The 19,982-nt window shown below is 41.8% G+C and overlaps 1 protein-coding gene across 2 annotated transcripts in view; it reads left to right on the forward strand.

Annotated features, from left to right (window-relative positions):
- Window positions 1-19,982, forward strand: part of ATP6V1A (ATPase H+ transporting V1 subunit A) — a 31,494-nt gene that overhangs the window by 3,377 nt on the left and 8,135 nt on the right. The window contains exons 1-11 of one of the 2 annotated variants that reach the window (XM_056339988.1): window positions 5,939-6,053; window positions 9,524-9,618; window positions 11,297-11,425; window positions 12,958-13,172; window positions 13,887-14,024; window positions 14,553-14,704; window positions 15,519-15,681; window positions 16,863-16,971; window positions 17,780-17,902; window positions 17,997-18,111; window positions 19,228-19,291. In XM_056339988.1, coding sequence (XP_056195963.1) covers window positions 9,537-9,618; window positions 11,297-11,425; window positions 12,958-13,172; window positions 13,887-14,024; window positions 14,553-14,704; window positions 15,519-15,681; window positions 16,863-16,971; window positions 17,780-17,902; window positions 17,997-18,111; window positions 19,228-19,291 — 1,290 coding nt within the window. In that variant the 5' untranslated portion in view covers window positions 5,939-6,053; window positions 9,524-9,536. Of the gene's footprint in view, window positions 1-5,938; window positions 6,054-9,523; window positions 9,619-11,296; window positions 11,426-12,957; window positions 13,173-13,886; window positions 14,025-14,552; window positions 14,705-15,518; window positions 15,682-16,862; window positions 16,972-17,779; window positions 17,903-17,996; window positions 18,112-19,227; window positions 19,292-19,982 lie in introns of those variants that run through there. The other variant, XM_056339987.1, reaches the window with a different exon arrangement.

The raw sequence follows: 19,982 nt of genomic DNA on the forward strand, positions 1-19,982 counted from the left end.
TAAATTTCAATGTCACTGCTCGCTGTCTTCAGAAATAATTTGACAGTGATCTAATACATGCGTGGTGCCTGTTGAAAGTTTGTTAATTTTGTCATAGTTCACAGCATTTTGGAGACTCTGTTGTGAGTGTCTTAAAATCTTCAAATTGGAAATAATCAGGAAGTATGAAAACTAATAATGGGAGGCTGCCATTGGGGCCACATTTTTATAGTGCTGGGCTTTCTGCATTAGTTGGCTGATATCTGTTTAATCCTGAGACTTAACACTGAAGACCATGGCTATCCCAGTTAACCGAGATTCATTCTGCTGACTAGTTATAAATAAACTAAAAAGTCTGTCAGAAACAGACCTATTGCAGATGCAAACACTTGAAAGAAGCAGTCTTCCTAGAGGGTATCTCCATAACGTGGAAGTCTTATCCTTGTCATTCTTAATCAGATGAAGAGCGCTCATATCGTAAGCATTCTCATGGCCAAGTTGAAATGTTGGTGCGCTGGTGGGTTTCAGCTGACCAGTCTGTCCAACTACCTTTTTCTGCCAGATGGCATCCCAAGAAAAATGCCGAAATCTGCACTGTGAAGATGCAGCGTTCCCCACGCTGTGTCCCATTTGAGGGTGCGATAAGTTATGCTCGCTTACTGGAGTGGTTTGTTGTTGAAAACAGTGTAAAAGATAGGTGGTCTGAATGTCTGTGACCTAAGTGCAAAGAGCAGTCCTGTGTTGGTGACGGTCACATGTGAGGAGGGATAGAAAGGTTATGGAAAAGGTATTGGCTTTTTAGAGAAAAAACTGTGCCTTTATTAGAACTGTTAGAGCTGGACAAAAGCTTTCAGGTGTGCAGGTTTCCTTTAATGGCCTGAAGAATTACTTGATTGTTTTTTCATATTCTACAAAAGAAACTTACCTTCCAAGAAGCTCAGCTAGTGGGACAAACATTTGTTTGGTCCTTTTCATTAATACACTATATCATCATTTTGTTTCTCACCGTAAAAGACCTTAAACAGCAGCTTTTCAGAAAAAACTGAAATGGTATTTTGGCTAAATGCAGATAACATTGTAAGGGCTTTTTAGATGGCAGTTGTGTTACATGAATTTCCTCTAGATCCTTGAAACCTTGAGAATTTTGTTGTTGTGAAATAAATTTGCGTCACCTGGTAGACAGTCAGACAACCACCACAACATATGGCTTAAACAGTGTTAAAATTTAATATACTGGAGGGGCTCTGGCTATTCTAAAGAAGCTGTAAATACTTCAGGTAATTGAATATAAAATCTCCAAATGTGGCTTAACTTGCTTTAAAACATAAATATAAAGTTTTCCATTACAGGAAAAGTCGACCTCAACTTAATTTCCTTTTACTGGAATCCACTGCCAATATGCATCTTGTGATTACAACCAGGTGTTTCATTATACTGAAGTGCTGTAAAAGAGTGCTTCTATCTGCTAGGGGTGTTAGATCTTTCTCAAAGACTTTCATGCAAACTTACTCTCAGTTCAGCTCTTCAAACTAGCCATCACATACCTTATATAATAAACTGAAGGTTCCATAATATTCTGACTCTAAAGACTGCTCTGAAAGTTAAGCATAATGTTGAAATACTTATTCTGAACTCAAGCTCAGTATTTTATCTATAAGATTTAGGGACAAGAGCTTAGGCAGTGGTGACACTTGCAGAGAAGCCGATGTGTTTTAATGACCCCAAATTTCTAATAAGTTTCTGTGTAAAACTGAGCCTGACTTACAAATCTAGCAATAGTTGTTTTATGAAATATTACACCTTTTGTCTGTTGAGGTAAGAATCTCCAACTAGTCAGAAGTGACTCTACTGAACTGTAGTTAGTAAAGTTTGCTACTGTAATTGCTTGCAGCTTTGCATTCATCTCATTTTGATGTTTGTCATCTTAAAGATTAGAGCAACAAGAAGTATTTCAAATAACAATGCCAAATACACCTAAAGGTAGAGTGACTTCTGTTTCATAAAAGCAAGGGTGGATTTTAGCTTTGCAGTAATGTTAGTGAGGTTAATGAAAATGTTGCTCATTAGAGGAAATAGCTGAGCATTGCACTAAGCAGATGGCTGCAGAACTTTTCAGCCCTAGCAGCTAGGTGACAGGAGCAGGGTAAGGAAAGGCAGCCACTGTGGGACACAGAAATGAATATTGTGTTAGTATTCTGTGTTACGGCTTGGATCTCTGTTGCATTAAATTTTTGTTTGGTTTAAAAGTTTATCAAGCCAAAGAAGGGGCAGGGTATGTAGCAGGCTGAGAGGAATGTCAAATTTTTGATGGTGGGAAACTTGTGAAGTAGCGTAGCAAGTAAGAAATAAAGGAAGGTTCATCTGTTTCCACCTCTAAAGCTCCTCTGGAGAAGCCTTCTGGGCTGAGAGGAAGGAATTGGTGTAGAAAACCCTTATATGGAAAACTGTAGCATATAACCAGTCAGCTGATGAAGATTTTTTTTCACATGAATGATGTGGTTTTCTCTAGTAACAGGAGTATGTTAATTGATAAAACTAGGGTCTTTGTCAGTTCTAGCTGTAGCGTGACAACTGCGTTTGAAGTCAGAAGGCTGGTTATCTACTGAGCTGATCAAATCTTCAGTGGGTCAAAGCAGTTTACACATTGAATGCCTTGCCAGCCTTTCTATCTAGTTTTATTGCTGCCGCTGAGCTTTTTTCTATTCCTGTTCTGGGCTAAGTGAAGAAATCTCCCAAGCTTCTGAATAAGAGCTTAGTTGCTTGCATAACGATTTGTGGTGGTGGTGGTACTTCATACCCCATCTTTGTGGTAGGGGAGAATCTCTTATGCTACATATAGATATTGCTACAAATATATATGTTTAGCTTGTGTGCAAGGCATGATGTTTTCTTCAAGTATGAGGCTTGTATGTATTGGCATACCCACAGGTAAGCTGCATCTGTTTTGAGGAAGAAAGCAGTAGGAGCTTGTGATGGGCTTCATGAATTGCCATGTTGCAGTGCCTTGCTTTGTTGCCATTGTGTGATGTGCAAACAGTGGCAGCATAATTCTGTTTCCTGTCTTTTTTCTTGAATACACCTGGATTTATCTGTACATGTGCTGAGCAGCAAGCCTTGTGTGAGAGGAAGGGGCTCTACAGTACCTAAGAAACAAATTGCATTGCCTATTGTGTATTGTAAAAGAAACTAAGAAACAAAAAAATGAGTTGTCTGGTGTGGTTGCAGATGGATCCGCAGTGTGTAGCTGAACATCACTTCAGCAGATTCCTGACATATTGAGAGCAGGGGTGGCCTCAAGGTGCCCTGTGGCAACTGGAATTGCATGAATAATTAAATGGAAGAATGTCCATGTTGTTGATTTTAAGAAACAATGATACTTCTAGCTTAAGCTTATAGCAAGAAGGTTAGTACAGTTCGCTTCTCAATGTCTGTGGAAAGACTAAGCCACGCGATTGTGTTGGGCACAGGAGGAGTCTCCTGCCTGGTTTCCTCAGAGTGCAGGTGATATGAAGTTGGAATGAGTTTGATAAAGCACAGGGCTGTGCTGCCATACAGAGGGACCTCGACAGACTGGAAAAATAGGCTGATGGGAATCTCATGAAGTTCAACAATGGAAAATGCCAAGTCCTGCACCTGGGGAGGAATAGCCATGTGCCCTGCTACAGGCTGGGCACTGACTGGCTGTAAAGTGGCTTTGCTGAAAGGGGCTAGAGGTCCTGGTGGATACCAAGTTGAGTATCAGCTGGCATTGTGCCCTCGTGGCAAAGGCAGCCAGCACTGTCCTGGGCTGCATTAGGAGGAATGCTGGCAGCACGGTCAGGAAGGTGCGTTTTCCCCTCAATTAAGCTTTAGGGAACCACAACTGGAGTGCTGTGCCTGGTTCTGGGTTTCCAGTAGAAGGAAGACATGGCTTAATGGAGTGGGTTCAGAGAAGGGCCACAAAGGGTTTGGAAGTATGAGGAGAGGGTGAGAGAGTTGGGATGATGTAGCTTCGGGAAGAGAAGGTTCTGAGAATCTTGCTGTAAAGGATATAAATACCTAATGGGAGAGAGCAGAGAGGATGGAGCCAGGGGTGTCTGCTGAAGTAACGAGAAGCAATGGGCGCAAACTGAAATACAGGGAATTCCCTTTAAACATAAGAAAACACTTTTTACTGTGAGGGTGTCTGAATGTTGGAATAGGTTCCCAGAGACTTGGGGAGTCTTCATCCTTGGAGGTAATGGAAACCCAGCTGGACGTGGCCCTGAGCAGCCTGCTCTAACTTGCTCTGAGTAGGGCTTTGGAACGAGATGATCTCCAGAGGTGCCTTCCAACCTCAGCGATTCTATTGTTTGGCGAGAGAGAGATCTGGAGTAATTTTCCCTGCTGTGTTATAGTAAAATTATAACTGCATAGTATGAAGGAGCAGATTTCCTGAGAATACTATTTGACTTCCCTTCCAAGTGACCTGTGTTGAGAGTTCTGTGCATGCTCTTTGTGCTGAGGCAATATTCCAACTCCTAGGTGCAGAAATGCTGCTGAACTTCTGCATTTGTCTAGTAACTTAGGCGCTAAGGTTTTTTAATACTTCCTCTTAAAAATATAATCTGTTGGAAGGGGAAGTATAAACTACCCAAGTTACAGGAAATCTATGGCAGTGATTAACTTGTTGTTTATGAGGCCTTTGTGACACATCCTCATGCAGCTGCACACTGGGATTTATGCTCTGTGCCAAAGTCTGCTCAGGTGAACAACAGTAAATGTTGGCAGTCTTGATTCTAAAGCATGACTCAAATGTGACGCTAAGTGGATTGTCTGGTGTGGGTTGTGATCTTTTGCTATCCTGTAGCCTCCTGTTTTTTACTGAGAAGAGGGGGAGAGATTTTCTTTGGAAAACTTATTTGACTGTGTTTTACTGTGTATGCCAATTAAGGTTTCCTGGATATTGAATGTATTTAATTATATTTAATTATATTCTGACTCCAGTTTTCTACCCTAGGAGGTCAAAACATGTTAGTCTGTTTCAGATACAGTAAAATCTATTACCTTAATTCAAAGTTACTCCAGCAGAATGAATTCCAGCACTGGTAACTTATTAATGTAATGTTGCTGCTTCTGAATTGCTGGTCTTGGGCTATTTACTCCAATTTTAGTTCGCATATCTAAGCTTTTATGCCAGTTTGATGTGTTGCTAATCCTAGAACTTGCAAAGATAGTCTCGATGTTGTGAAGTCTGCAGGGAACTCTTCAACTGACATGGCTTCTTGGGGGAAAGACTACATGGCTGCTCATCTTCTGTATGACAATGGGACAAAATCTTTGTTTCAAAAATTTCAAAACCTTTGAAAACAGATTCTAGTAGCTGTCTCTCAAGGTGGCACATCAGTCTGCTTCGCTAACTGTTGTTGGACGTTGTGCAGTTGCATCAATGCTTCTGCTAACTAGGAGAAGGGATTCTTATATTAGCAGAAGTAAGCTCTGCAAGACTCTATTTTGACAAACAATACCTGTTCTACATAGTCAAGCAATTAGGGAGGTGCTGAAGACACCATAATACTGTGCAATCTGTTGTTAAAACCGTTGTTCTGTTAAGCTCTTCCAGAACAGAGCACACACTGACATGGAAATATTACACTGGAGGACTGGTAGGTAAATGGATTCCAGCAGACAACGTGTATCTCTTGCAAGGATTTGAATGTAGTAGTACGTACCACTTGGGGCATAGGGATTATTGGCTTTGTAGGAGGCCCTTAACGTGAACGGCTGAATGCTGCTTTTAATTTCTTCTGCTCGGCCCTGTGCGGTAAGGAGGGCACAGATGGGAGTTCGGCGGGGCCCTAGGTATCTTGATTTGCTATTGCGGCATTCCTCCGTGCTGGTAGGAGAGAGACAGACTGATGACTCATCAAGTCAGGTGGTTATGCCTCTGCTGTGTGTCAGAAATTTCTTTCCCCTCTGCAGCAGGCTTTCTCATCCCTCTGTGTAGGGGCACTAGAAGGACAATTATTTCCTAAGTGGTGATGCTTAACTGCTGAATTCTGGCTTTGCTTCATTGGGCCTGTGGATTTTGTTACTGCCTGTTTCTGCAAAATAAGGTAAGAATCTGTGTTTATATGATAAAATAGTCACGGATTTTCTTCCTTGCTGCAAGAAGGCTCCTTCTAAAAATCTCACTGGAGTCTTAATTTTGAAGAGATCTTTGTGGTAAAGCAGTTTATCATGTAAATTCTGGGTCTGATCAAACATGTGAAGCAAAATGAAGGAACTGTAATAGAAAACAAGTTTCTCCAGCATTGACAGCAGGATGGTTACATTTTTGGGCTTGCTGTGTAGCCAAATTGCTGTGCTGGGGAGAAATCAAGATAAAAGAGCCAATGACCTGAGTTTTCTTTGTTTAATTATGACTATAATATTACTTTAGTACTTCACATTTCAGTCAGAGATCGTGCTGCAGCAAGTCGTGTTTTGATTCCTGGCACTGTTAGGCAGAATATGACCGTGTCAGAGTATGAGAGCACACTTAAAGTTAATTGGTGAACTGTTTAAGATGAGGAAGATTCCTGCATAGAAGTTGTAAAGGATACAAAATGCTCATAAGGGAATTAAAATTAAGCTAATATCCTGTATAGGTGTGCTAGTGGACTTTTGTAGGAGTGTATTACATACAGTGCCTGATATCCTGGGTTGGTAAGAGGCCTGTGAAAGGCTCTGGGAGCTCAGTAGATTTCTGAAATGGCTAGCTACCATGGCTTCTGGGGTAAGTACATACTCCCTGCGTGCACATGATGTTACGTTTAGCAAATCCTGACATGCGTTAGGGAATTTCCTTCTCCCCAAGTACTAACAATGAAGACATTTAACAGTATACATAGGTAAGCCAACATTTCTGCCCTCAAGGACTTTTCCATATGAAATGGAAACCTGTGGTGCTAATACATGAGCACAAGAAAACTGCAGAGATAAATAACAGCATTTTTTAACCTTAATTTGTATTCAGCATTAAATGATGCATAGCCCCTTAACAAAAAGAGGTCAGCTTGGCTGGGTGGGCACTGGCTTTTTAGACTGTGTGTACTTTGTTTGGAGGGTACATAGGAGATGGAACAAAGAAAGGTGAGGAAGAATTCACATCTTTTACACTTGTAATAGTTAACAGGTATGTATTTAAAAGCCATAGGTACAGATGCTAAAGGTCAGGACAAAGACTGTTTATTGGTGTGTTCTTAGGTGGTCTAGCAGAATCCCATTCTCTTTTAGCTTGACCAATAATTCGGGCAGGTGGCTGTAGGAAGAGAGAGGGAGCAGAGCAGCCACAGGAACAGGCGAGGCACATGCTGGGTGGCAGGTTGTTGCTGTTTTGATTGCAGGGTGGCTGTTCTGAGGTTCTTATTTGTCTCCCTAAAAGATAAACAATCACTTCAAGTGGCGGTCAGCTGACCTGCAGGTTTTGAATATGAAGATAAGTTAATTTAAATTGAAACTGGCCAGTGTTCTTCCTGCGTTTCCTTGCCTTTGTAAATTGACTCTTTTGTGCAGGACCCTGGACTGTCTAATGGCCAAATGGCGTCACTAATTCAGTTATGAGCATTTGGCTTAACTCTCTCTTTATAGGGCTTCTATAGAAGATTTTGGTAGTAGGACTCTAGAGATTGTTCTGTATGGTATGTTGAAGTAATTGTTTTGGGTGGATTTATAAGAATGGCTGCTTTTTTTCAGTATGAACAGTAATTGTACTTGAGTTTTGCAGTGTTTTAATGGTTAAAAGCCAAAAAGGTGAGGTAGTTGTTAGTCTGATCAGAACCAGCTCTTACCAGCTGCTCAGGAACTGCAGATTGCTTTGTGAGGACCTCCCTCCTGCCATTTGGCAGAGAAGACTTTTGAGAAATAAATAGTGAAATGAAAATTATGTTCCGGCACTAAACAACAGGCAACGTAACGGATAAACTATCCTTCTGGGGAGCAGAGGGATCTAACAGCTATCTGACTTAGCCTTTGAGCTGGAGAGCAGTTAGCGGTTCCACTGCAGGCTGGTGACTGAGTCATGATCAACTGTTGGGGTGGCTGTTGTGAAATGAATCAATGGTAGCCATGTTACACAGTCCGTTCCAGGGAGACACGGAGCCTGGAAGACGCTGCTCCTTCAGGATGAATAGGAGTTTGGAAACATTGGTGATCCTTTTCTTACAGAGTTGAGCTGCTGATTTAAAACATTTAAATTGGTGGCAAGGTTGAGGGGCAGAGGACTTGTAGCACGGTATTAAAAAACTGGAAAACAGTCATAAGGTTTCAAGAGTAGCAGATATCAGCTGCCTACTGCTCCTGAAGAACAGGCAGAAAAGCATCCTTTAATGATGATGGAAGGGGTGCGAATGTCATTGTTGTCTTCCTCATTGTACACGGGGCAGGTTTTCAAGCCTGGCTGTGCCTCTGTTTGCTGCCTTGCAGAAGATGCTGCGTTAGCTTAAGCTTCTTGCAAAGACTGTGAGCATCAACAGATGCCTGGCACAGTTTGTTGCCGAACCACGGGCTTTTGCTGGGCAGGCCCTGTTGATACGCAGAGCGCGTTGTGTGCTGGGGCTGCCATGCTGCAGCTTTCACCAGTGCTGTACCGTAAACCTGGCAGTACGGTAGAAATGGGTAGAGAGTTGCCTTACAGTTCGCTAACACTAATCAGTTTCCAAGGTAACGCAAAGCATGATAAGGGCTGACAAAGCAAAACCATTAAACTCTTATGGCACCAGAAGCAGGACAGCCCAACTGTCTGTCAAAGGGCAAGCATGGATGGAGGAGGTCTGTTTCTAAAACAGCTGTTCTTGTGCCAGTTGTTTAGATTCCCTGAACAGCTACTGGCAAGAGATGTCAGTCTGCTGTTGAACTCTTGCAGATTGAGGTTCTGGCCCTTATTTGGCACAATTCTTCTATAATGCTCCATGGCTTTCACTGAGAGCATAATTTTGTAATATCTGGCTGTGAGGCATATAGAGAGGACTCTCCATATGTGTGCTGGTGCTTTTGAAAGTCTATGTTTCTTCCCCTGAACCCTGCTTCAGCAGCTTAAGATAGCAAAGATACAATTTTCACAATTAGTGTTTGTAGCATTGCTTTTTAGAGAGGGTTGGCAGTGAGGCAGCCCCAGAACATTCTCTTGCTCACTCAGAATCATGGAAAATTCTATATTTTGGAGGAGGATAGAAGAGATGTGGAAGACGGAAGGGATTTTCCCTTATTTAAATATCCTGTTATTAGGCTTGAAAACAGTCCAGTTGGTGTTACAGCCTGTTTGGAGTGTTACTGTTTCACTTGGTGGTGTTTTGTGGAGCATGTTGTGCAGTCCTATTCCACCTCTGTGTTTCTGCAATCGGGGATGTTAGTTGTTTTGTTTGTTTAAATGAGTTACTTTTTAACTTTTTATAGGTTTAAAATCAGTGTGGTTAAGGTGCTTCAGGCTGTATGAGTTCGGAATTCTTTCTAACTGGAAACAAGGACAGAGCCGAGCGGGGGAAGAGGAAGAACTTACTACATGTGTGTATTCTTCAGGACTGACTCTTGTTTTCCTTCTGTACAGTTGAAGAGGCAAAATGGAATTCTCCAAGCTACCCAAAATCCGTGATGAGGACAGAGAGGCTTTTGTGGGCTATGTCCATGGAGTCTCAGGACCTGGTAGGTATTATTTTGTAAAGGAAATCGCAGGTTCTGTTCCATCTAATGTCTTGTTAGTCTTGTTCACTTGAAAGTGGAGAAGTGTACTAGAGCTCTGGGTGGGGCTTTTTTCTTTCTTTTTTTGGGGGGGGAGCTTTTTAAGAAGGATCACTGACTTAGTCTGCTAAAATATTAAGAAATATACTAACAAGACATTACTGTTAATTAATCTTCTTCAAAGATGTAATGAGCAGAAGCAGGGCAATGAATAGTAACAACAAACCCAAAAGGTGGTAAGCTTTCTATATGAAGTAAAGCCACTCGGTCAGAAATCTTCAGGCCCTGTGTACTAAGCTTCTCTAAAAGGCTGAGATGCGTAGTCCATTCTCGCTGAAACACGATTTGACCCTCTGCTCTCTGGAATACTCAGTCTCCTGCCCGTGTCAAGCCATTCTGTGTTACTGCACCGTGGGCTGGAGGAGCTCAGCAAGGAGCTGCAAGGGTCAGGGAAGGGGGTGGTGCAACTGGGAGCAGGAGGACTTTTCCTCCTGTATTGGCTTAAATTCTTTAGTCTCTGATGGTAAAAGCTTTTGAATATGTGCAGTCCACTGGCTTTTCTGCTCCCTCCTGTAGTCTCCTCAAGAGGTGAAGGATGGGGATGTGAGAACAGCAGAATAGCATGTGATTTTGTTGATGCAGCTTATTTGATGAGTAAGAAACTCCCTTGACTCATGTCTACCTAAGTAAATACCTGTTCTTTTAACTGCCAATTCCTTAAGTGCAGAAGTGATATTTAAAAACAGTTTTAAACTGATACAGCTTTCTTTCCTAAGAAGTGGGAAATGGATTTTTGTTTAAATACGTAAACTCTATGTGCAAGATTGATATTATGATAGAAAAGACGTGATAAATTTTGTGCTAAAGCAGCTAGACCTCGTGTATGACCTGCTGAAACCTAACTCAAAACAGTAGGAGGTTTTAGGCCCAAAACATGCTGTAAAACAGTCTGTAAAAAAATCTGTTGAAAGTGCCTGAAGATATACATGACTTTTTTTCTACAAAATAAAATGTCAAAATAGTGTTTCCTTAAAAGCTTTGTAGCTTCTGCCACTCTAGATACAAGGGTATGTATTGCCCTTAGAGCAGGCACCTTGGTTTGATCTGTACATGGAAATAGTTTGTTATATGAGCATCCAGGTGCTACCAAGGTGAAAAGAAGTTTGAGTGACTTGAAAATGCTGGTCCCCAACCACAGGTTTATGTACCTACCAGGTATCAGGTGAACTTTAGCATTTTTCTTATGTTTTAATTGGGTCAGATGGGAATATGGCCCAGCTAACTGAAAAGGAGGGTGCCTACGGAACTTGTCTGTCAAAGTTCACTGCATCTCTAAAGCTCTAAACATCCCCTATCTGTCAGGGTAGATAAGAGAAATTATGGTGAGAATTGTCTGTGTACTCCTGTATTCTGATAGCGTCCTCTTATTGAGCATAAAGGGACAGTGTGATAAGTATAGGGAAATGTTTTCTTTTGGCTTTTAAACTAGAAGTATCAGTATTTATGGCGGCCAAGGTATCCTTTTTGTGAAATCAAAAATGGGTGAATACCAGGCTTATGCTGTGCAGTTCTTACTAACTCCTGATGAGTAAATTTCCTGAGCTACAGGAAAAATATTCGCTTACGTGCCTGTCTTTTACAGTGGTCACAGCGTGCAACATGGCAGGTGCTGCTATGTATGAGCTGGTACGAGTAGGCCACAGTGAACTGGTGGGGGAGATTATCCGACTGGAAGGGGATTTAGCAACGGTGCAGGTGTACGAAGAAACGTGTATCCTTTTCAGTGATTCCTCTGGGCCTGCAGACTGTGCAGTCCAGAGCACAGAGTGGTGATGAGGGTGAAGACAATGGACAAAGCTGACTTGATACTTCTGGTGCCAGCGGGATATCGGTTCTGCACGTCTTTTGTAAATTCCGATGGTTTTAGGTAAATCTTGTCTTGCTTGGCTGTGTACCAAGGAGACTTTTTTTTTTATATATATTAAGTAGAAATCAAATAGTGTGTACCTTAGAATTGAAAATTTATTTTAATTTAAATATTAGAGCTTTATAAGGAAGTTGTTTGACAAATGTCAACCATAAATGGCAAAACTACCAAGCAGTATTTGTTGTGGTTTTTTCTTTGCTTTTGAAAACTATGCTTGTACAACACTTAAATAGGAAATGTAAAGTAGGCAGGATGCCGCCTTCTGGGCAGAGTATTTTGCCAGACATAATCATTACATTTTTGCTTCTGCAGTCTGCTTACAGAATCTTGGTCCAGCTAGGACACAGCCTGTATTCTAAAATCTAGTCAGCTTAAAATGTATTTTCTATTACACATATATGATAGAATACCAGTAAAGAAGTCATAGAAGTTGAAGCGAGACCTTTTTTTCAGATATTCTTTTAACCTTAAGAGTTGGCTCTGTGTATCTGTACAGGCTAGGAAAAAGCCTGTGCTGGCTCCCAAAGCTTTGTTCTGAGGAGCTGGATGTTGAACTGGTGACTAACTCCTGACTGTACCTAATAATTTATCATTTTAGGTGGCATCATCATTGTAATATCTAATAGCCTTCCATCAGTACATGGAAGAAGTTTGAGTATAGTTTACTCGTAGGTTTCTGATGAGAGGGTTGCATCCTAGGGCTCTGTGAAGTCAACTTGTGTTTAACTTCTTGAGTCTTGCATAGGGTTTTGGGGTTTTCTTTTGTATTCTAGCAGGGCCTTTTGCCAAACTGCGGGCCCTTTGCGGAGAAGTCCATTGTGCATCTTTGCTCAGATAGTGCATAGACTGACAACTTGATACCAGAGGGGAGAGAAATAATGCTGGTCCTTGGACGATCTCCCTTTGAAGTTAGACTGCTGTCAGAAAGGCTATGTGAGGCTCAAGGTCTAAACAGTTGTGCTCCCTAACAAATTCCAAAGCAAAAAATTAAATATTTCATAATATTCTCTGATTTAAACAATCAGACCTGTTTTCTAGATTTGAAGATTTAAGAAATGCCTAAGATTTTGTCATCCTGCTGCTTGGCACTCCAGTGAACTCATCCATACAGTTGACTTGAACTAATGACTGTAAAGCAGAATTATTTACACCTCCTGTGCATCTCTGGAGGATTAGCAACTTTGTTGCTTTAGGAATTTCAGCTTGAGTTTAGTATAAAGCCTACATGCTTATCAAATGATGATGTGTGATATAGTAATAAAAATATTATCTTAAAGTCAGAAAGGTGGTTTAAAGGTACGACAGTGCGAGTGTGATGCCTTCTGCCCTGTTTCTCGCCCTTTCTCTGGATGAACTTTTCCTCAGCAAATCTTTAGCTGGTGTCTCTGTAGGAGACCCTGTACTCCGTACTGGCAAACCCCTGTCAGTGGAACTAGGGCCTGGCATTATGGGAGCTATTTTTGATGGTATCCAGAGGCCTCTCTCGGACATCAGCACTCTGACCAAAAGTATCTATATCCCTAGAGGTGTCAACGTGTCAGCTTTGAGCCGAGATGTCAAATGGGACTTCACACCTTCCAAAAATCTGCGGGTATGTTCTGACAAGCCCATCTTCCTTTCTGCTCCTCTGCCCTGAAAGTTTAGGGCTGGAGCAGAGTGCCGGTGCTGTGACTGCTGGGAGCTACGGTTAACATTGGTCTGAGGTTTGTGGAAAGGAATACTAGGAGCTGGTCGTGATGTATGAGACTGGATGGGGTTCATCAAAACTTAATTGATGTGATTTACTGTGTGTGGCCGCTGCATATGAGAAACTTAAAAAGTTTTTATGTATTTGCAAAACTGTCAAGAAGCTAGTGGAGCTGCACTAAGCAGTACAGGTGTTACCTGAGCCAAAAGAATGTCTGCAGCATGTATTCCACAAATGGTGAAGGTAGCCTTAGAGCTGGAAAATGTCACAGCTTTAGCCCTTGGCAGCATCTTTTTCCAACCTTGTAGGTTAGCATTTCTCTACTTAACGCATTAAGCTGAGAGGTATAAAAGAAACAAGGAAAATTCCTTGCATCAGTCAGTAATTGCTACTGTCTGAGCCTTGCAAGGCACCTGAACCCAGACAGTGTTGCTAGTGATGTGCTGTTAGTGTAATGAGTTATGTAAATGGACTACTGTGCTGTAACAACGCATTTGTAAAGGGAGTAATCACAGTGCTAGACTTAATAGCTATAGTTATTTTATACAGTTCTTTGTCAAGGTTCTTTTTTAAAACTGGAGTTCTCACTTATGACTAATAGACCTGTTCTGATTTCAGGTTGGCAGCCACATCACTGGTGGAGATATTTATGGTGTGGTGAATGAAAACTCCCTTATCAAACACAAAATCATGCTGCCCCCACGGAACAGGGGTACAGTTACATACATTGCTCCACCAGGAAACTATGACACTTCAGTAAGTCCCCCAGCAGCAGTTTCTGGTATATTCCATGTCTCTTTCATAAGGCTGATGTACTCTTTCTCTTCTGCATGATGCCAACTAGAAAGTGTTTCATGCGACAAGGTGTCAGAGTTAACGATTGCTTCTGCTACCCTGCCGGCAGGGATTACACAATTACCTTGTGCGGTTGCGTTCTATATATGTGTAGATAGATGGATAAATATATATCTGTTCCCAATGGCACTTCAGTGTGCCAAGCTCGCTGACCTCTGTGGGGACCAACAGTATTTTATGAATATGTAAAATTCAGTTGCTCTTCAAAAGCATATTCCTAATTGAAGCTTCACCTTGTGCTTCCCCCCCAGTAGCACTGTAAATACGGGAAAGAGATTTCCCTTGGGAAGGGATGATGGTGTATTGAGGTTCTGAGAAATGGTGGTGCTATCAAAAACCTAGTTGTGCAGAGTAGTTGAGATGAGAATTTGCATGCTGGTCCAGTGTGCAGCTGTTTGCTTACTTCAGCTGTCTGGTGCTGTCTGTTAGGATGTTGTCTTAGAGTTGGAGTTTGAAGGTGTGAAGGAGAAGTTCACTATGGTCCAGGTCTGGCCTGTGCGTCAAGTCCGTCCTGTTACTGAGAAGTTACCAGCCAATCACCCTTTGTTAACTGGCCAACGGGTCCTGGATGCCCTCTTCCCGTAAGTACTACCTTTTGTCTTCTAGTGTGTAAGAAATCTCTTGTGGGAGGAGGCCTTTTTTTTTTTTTTTTTTTTTTTAATAAGGGCAGGCAGACCCCAAGCTTTTACTGTATATCACAGCATAATCTCAAACAATGTTTAGCTGAATTCCTCATATTTCTATATTTGGCAGGAGAACCTACTAGTGGAAAAAGGAAGATAAGTTTAAAAAGATAGTTCTAGTGCATTAATCTAGAAAAGAATAAAAAAGCATAAACTTAACATGATCATGCCAAATGTACAGAAAGGCTAGAACTTTCAAGCTTGATGCTCCATTTGAATGTATAAGTAGGATCTTTCTCCATGGTCTTGAGGATATATAGTTCCCAGTGATTTTGGGGTCACCTTTATGAAAACTGTTGCACTTTAACACAAAATGCTTATTTAAGCAGCTAACTTCCAAGACACTGAATTCAGTAATTTTGGCCTTAAAACGTTGTGTTGCTTATTCTTACAATGCACAGCTAAGTGTGGTTCTTTCCTTAGTATTTGCATTCCTTTGATGCTTCCAGCTGTGAAAACTGCTACATTTCAAGCCTGAAAGTTTAGCTGTTGTACCAGCGTAACTCATGTACTCCGAGGGCAGTAGAAGAAAAGGATAGTTTATTCCCTCAGTCTTCTGGTTTTGTGAAATACCTCTGTGCTTCTCACCCAGAACGCTGGATGTGACTTCTGTCACTCTGCTTTTAATTAAGGAGTTTTATTGGAAAACATTCTAAGATGGGAGAGCTGGTTTTGAGTTCTTTGCAAATCAGAGTCCTGTTTCTTCACTCAGGTGTGTACAAGGGGGTACAACAGCGATTCCCGGGGCATTCGGTTGTGGGAAGACTGTGATCTCACAGTCTCTCTCAAAGTACTCCAACAGTGATGTCATCATTTATGTAGGCTGTGGAGAACGAGGAAACGAAATGTCTGAAGTACTGAGAGATTTCCCTGAGGTTAGTATGGAGAATTCATGGAGAGTAAACCTTCTTGGGAAGACTTGCTATTGTACTAGTATTGTAACCAAATAAAATACTGTATCAGTAGAGTGACTTGAAATTATCTTCTTGCCTTCCTGCTGTAAGTTCTGGTTGTAGTAGCAGAAAGCCCTCTTGGCTTGTTCAAGAATGATTTCAGTGGCCCCTCGATAAACATCTGGACTAATCTTTGTGTATACCTTCTAACTTGTTTAAAATAAAGCCAAAATGTATGCCAGGGTGTAATTTTGCTCAGATTATAATAAGCACCTTACCTTTCTCTGGTCTCTAACTTTTCTAACTTAACCATGCATAGCAAGTGCAGCATCTGTATTTACAGGGTGGTGATACAAACAGTTAGTAGATACCAGTTTGGCACGTTAAACTTTGGAATACCTTCTGAAGGAAGCAGAAAATGTCTGGGTTTAAAAAAAAATAGACACAACAGATCTAACAAATCTCCTATCTGTTTTTAGTGAATTAGTTGTGGCACATTCTTCTGTAAAATATGGGGAAGAAGCCAGATAGTCTGAACTGTTAGGTTGAAACTCCACTGTCAGAAATAAGGGGTAAAAGGCTTGGATGTGTGTGTTGATTATGAGATGAGAAAGTCAAGCTGAGGTGGCCGTGAAAAAGGTAAATCTCTGCATATTTTTAAGTGGAATTCTACACAAATGTCAGGATAACACATCCTGTTGTTCAGGTGCTTGTTAGACTGCACCAGGGTTATGTATGGGATTTCATATCTGGTTTTCAAAAGTGAACTTGCATCAGTGTAGATGGGGGGGGAAACCTTTCCGATTCCTAACAGACTTAACAACAGGAGGCTAAGATTATTTTTTTTGCTCTTCCAGCCTTCCTGATGCGGTGGATTTCTCAGTACTCATTTGAATGGGATCAGTAGGGTTTTGCTGGTTGCAGAAGAAGAGATGGGGCTGCGGCATGTACGTAGGGTTAAGCAGAGTGCAGTCAGGAAGGCAAACCAGCATAGTATCCTGAAATCTTTCATCTAGTCTCTGCTCTTGGGTAGAGTAGCTCCTGATACAAGGAGAGTAATACAGTAAAAGACAGTAAAAAAAAAAAAAACCCACAACTAAAATAAATGAAAAGCCTTACTACTGGTTTTGGTGTTGGTTTTTTTTCCTTTTCTTGCATTTTAGTTAACAATGGAAGTTGACGGCAAGGTAGAGAGTATCATGAAGAGAACTGCTCTGGTAGCAAACACCTCCAACATGCCTGTGGCTGCCAGAGAAGCCTCTATCTATACTGGTAAGATTTACAGGAGGCTGGAAAAGGCTGTGTGTGTAGAGCAAGCCATCATGCTCTAGTATTTTCAGTTCCTGAGATGGTCAGTACCAAGAAACCAGCTTAGTTTCAGAAGTCAACCCTTTCAGGCCTTGTCTGCACAAAGTTGTGTCTTAAATGAATGTGGCTTGCTTGTACATAATTACAATTTCCAAATTTTGAGTAAATTTTGCTTAAAAGGTGAACTGACTGCACTGTAGTTTTTCTCCATGTGTTAATTGTGTAAGCTTTGGTTTGTGAACAGCTTTTTGCTGACAAGTACAGCCACTCCTCAGTGTGTGAGGAATGGTGTCAGGGCAGGAACAGTACTCTCTGAGTTGGCAGGCTAGTCTTCTTTCCTTTGCAGCCTTTTAGAGGCTTTTTTTAAAAAAATCTTTCTTATGAAAAGTTGTCAGATAATTAAGACAAAATGACCTTTTCTCACTGTTGTATTCTAGTAGTTTGAAAGGGAAGGAGACATTTTACAGTAAGAAGAGGCTTTGTTCATGGTTTCCATGAGGCAAAGAGTAGTATTGGTGACATTGCCATGTCTCTTCAAAGAAATACATGGGAATATAAGATGAGGCAGTGTGATTCATAAGCAAAAATGGGGAGAGTGAGAACAAATAAGCAAAAAAAGACAGCAAGGACATAATGTAATGGGAAGAAAGAATAACTTTCAGTGTTTCCACCAATATGTAAACTTAGTCTTATTTGCATCTCAGTGACAATGTACAAGCATAGAATTCCTTTTTGAAGTGTATTCTGCAGCACACTGTTGTCTTTGTTCTAGGAATCACGCTGTCTGAGTATTTCCGAGACATGGGCTACCATGTCAGTATGATGGCAGACTCTACTTCCCGATGGGCTGAGGCCCTCAGAGAAATTTCAGGGCGACTGGCTGAAATGCCAGCTGGTGAGTGGTCTTTTCTCGACCTAGTCTTGTAAATATAAATGCATCCTTTAAACTCTGAGCCGTTGACTCCATTTCTGTGTGTTGGTGTTTGCAGACAGTGGTTATCCAGCCTACCTTGGTGCCCGTCTAGCCTCTTTCTATGAGCGAGCTGGCAGAGTGAAGTGTCTGGGAAATCCTGAAAGGGAAGGCAGCGTCAGCATTGTTGGAGCGTGAGTGCTGCATTTCTTTGCTTTGCGTTGGCTGCAGTTCTTCCTCTGCGCTTTTGTATGCTAAAGTACCTATTTTTCAGACAAAAAGGTCTTGTCGCTCTGTGCAGCTGCAGAACTGAAAACATGGGAAGGAGTAGGTAGACATTTAGCCTGTGTTCACCCAGAACTGCTGCTGAATTGTGCAAGGGCGGCAGAAAGAAGGAATGTGAACAAGTTGTTCTGTGAGGTGCAGAATCACAGTCACTTGCAGCCATTGGAGTAAATGGCTCAGGGAAAAATGTCGTTAGAGCTGTCACTGAGAAGCATGTCAAACCATGCTCAGAGCAGGAGGGACAGGGCAGTCAGAGCAGCAGTGTGCACTGGGGGTCATAAGGAATTGTGATTCTTATGCTGCTCCATGTAATTCTACTCTAAGCAAATCTCAAGCTGCGATGAGCTGTGAAAAGCGTGCGGTCCCCAGACATTCTCCTAGGCTCAATTGATTTGTATATCATACTGTGGGCAAAGTAAATTTCCCGTCCACACATTTTCAGGCGAGCCTCTAGTATCTGCAAGAACACCCAGCATCCATTCTTTGCTCTGCTTAATTCCATTGTCCACAGCACACATACCCAAATGCATTGTGCTTTTGAGGTTGGAAGAATTATATATTTTTTAATCTATAGGAAAGCATATATTAGGGTGTCGAGCCCAAATGAATTTGAAGTGGTTATTGTATAGGTGAATATCTGAAATCATTCCAAACTGGGATATTGTTTTCTGTGCATTGCACTGCTTTTCACAGTGTCCTACGAGCACACTTGCTGAATCTGTTCCAGTTGTGATAGGTTTGATAATCTCAAGCTGGAGTGGCTACCTGGAGCTAGTGGTTAAAATCAAACCCTGATGTGCCGTCAGTCAGTCACTGATATCACTGTTTCATGGTGAGCTTGACAGGACACCGGTGCGGGTCTGCCTCAAGCACTTTCTGCAGCAGAAGCTTGAGGTCTGTTACTTGAAATGGTGTTGGCTTTCCTGGTTTCTGTGATCACTGATCTATGCAGTCGTATGTTCCAGTACTTCAGTTTGAACTGTGAAAGTAGCTCTGGTAACTTTTCCTTATCTCTTCCTGCTCAGTGTATCTCCCCCAGGTGGTGACTTCTCTGACCCTGTCACATCTGCTACACTGGGCATTGTTCAGGTACGTCCCCCGACGTTTCAGCTCTTTTGGCCACTTTGTTAGACTCAAAATGATTGTGCTTCAGTGCATTTGTGGCTGGGGCCTGAGAGCGCTGATTTGACACAGGCAGCTTTGTAGGGTGCTTTGGAAAATGCTCTGACAGCATAGAAGGTGACCTTGTAAGATGGTCTCTGAACTGATGTGTCTGAGATCACTTTGGAAGAGGGAATGAAGGTAACGATTCCATCCGACGCTGACTGCTCAGGAATATCTGTGCGCTTCCTGATTGCTGCCCCTGGAGCTGTGCTTCAAATGTTGCTGCTCTCCGCTGAGACGGAAAGTGAACCACTCCTAATAGGTGCGTTGAAATCACAAAAGAATCCTCAGAGCAGCAGAATGTCTTGCAACCGATTGCAGCCCTGGTTTGGGAAAAGGAGTTACATCTAACAGGTCTCCACTTAATTAGACTCCAGCGTTGGCACTGTCTTTGTTACGGCGTGCTTTCTCCCTCATGAGGAGTCTCAAGCTGAGTAAGTCTGAACTCAGCTTAAAGGATGCATCACTTTTTTTGAGAAGTATATTTGAAAGTAACTGCTATAGTTAAACTAACATAAGGAAGGCTTGTCTTTCCTCTCTTGGGCTTTCATTTGTGATAGCCTTTGCCACATTGCGTTTGCTCAGACTTGTGTTCTGTATTGGGTTTTGGTTTAAT

Source organism: Falco biarmicus, chromosome 5 (assembly GCF_023638135.1).
Source record: "Falco biarmicus isolate bFalBia1 chromosome 5, bFalBia1.pri, whole genome shotgun sequence".
In the NCBI taxonomy this organism is placed as follows: Eukaryota; Metazoa; Chordata; class Aves; order Falconiformes; family Falconidae; genus Falco; species Falco biarmicus.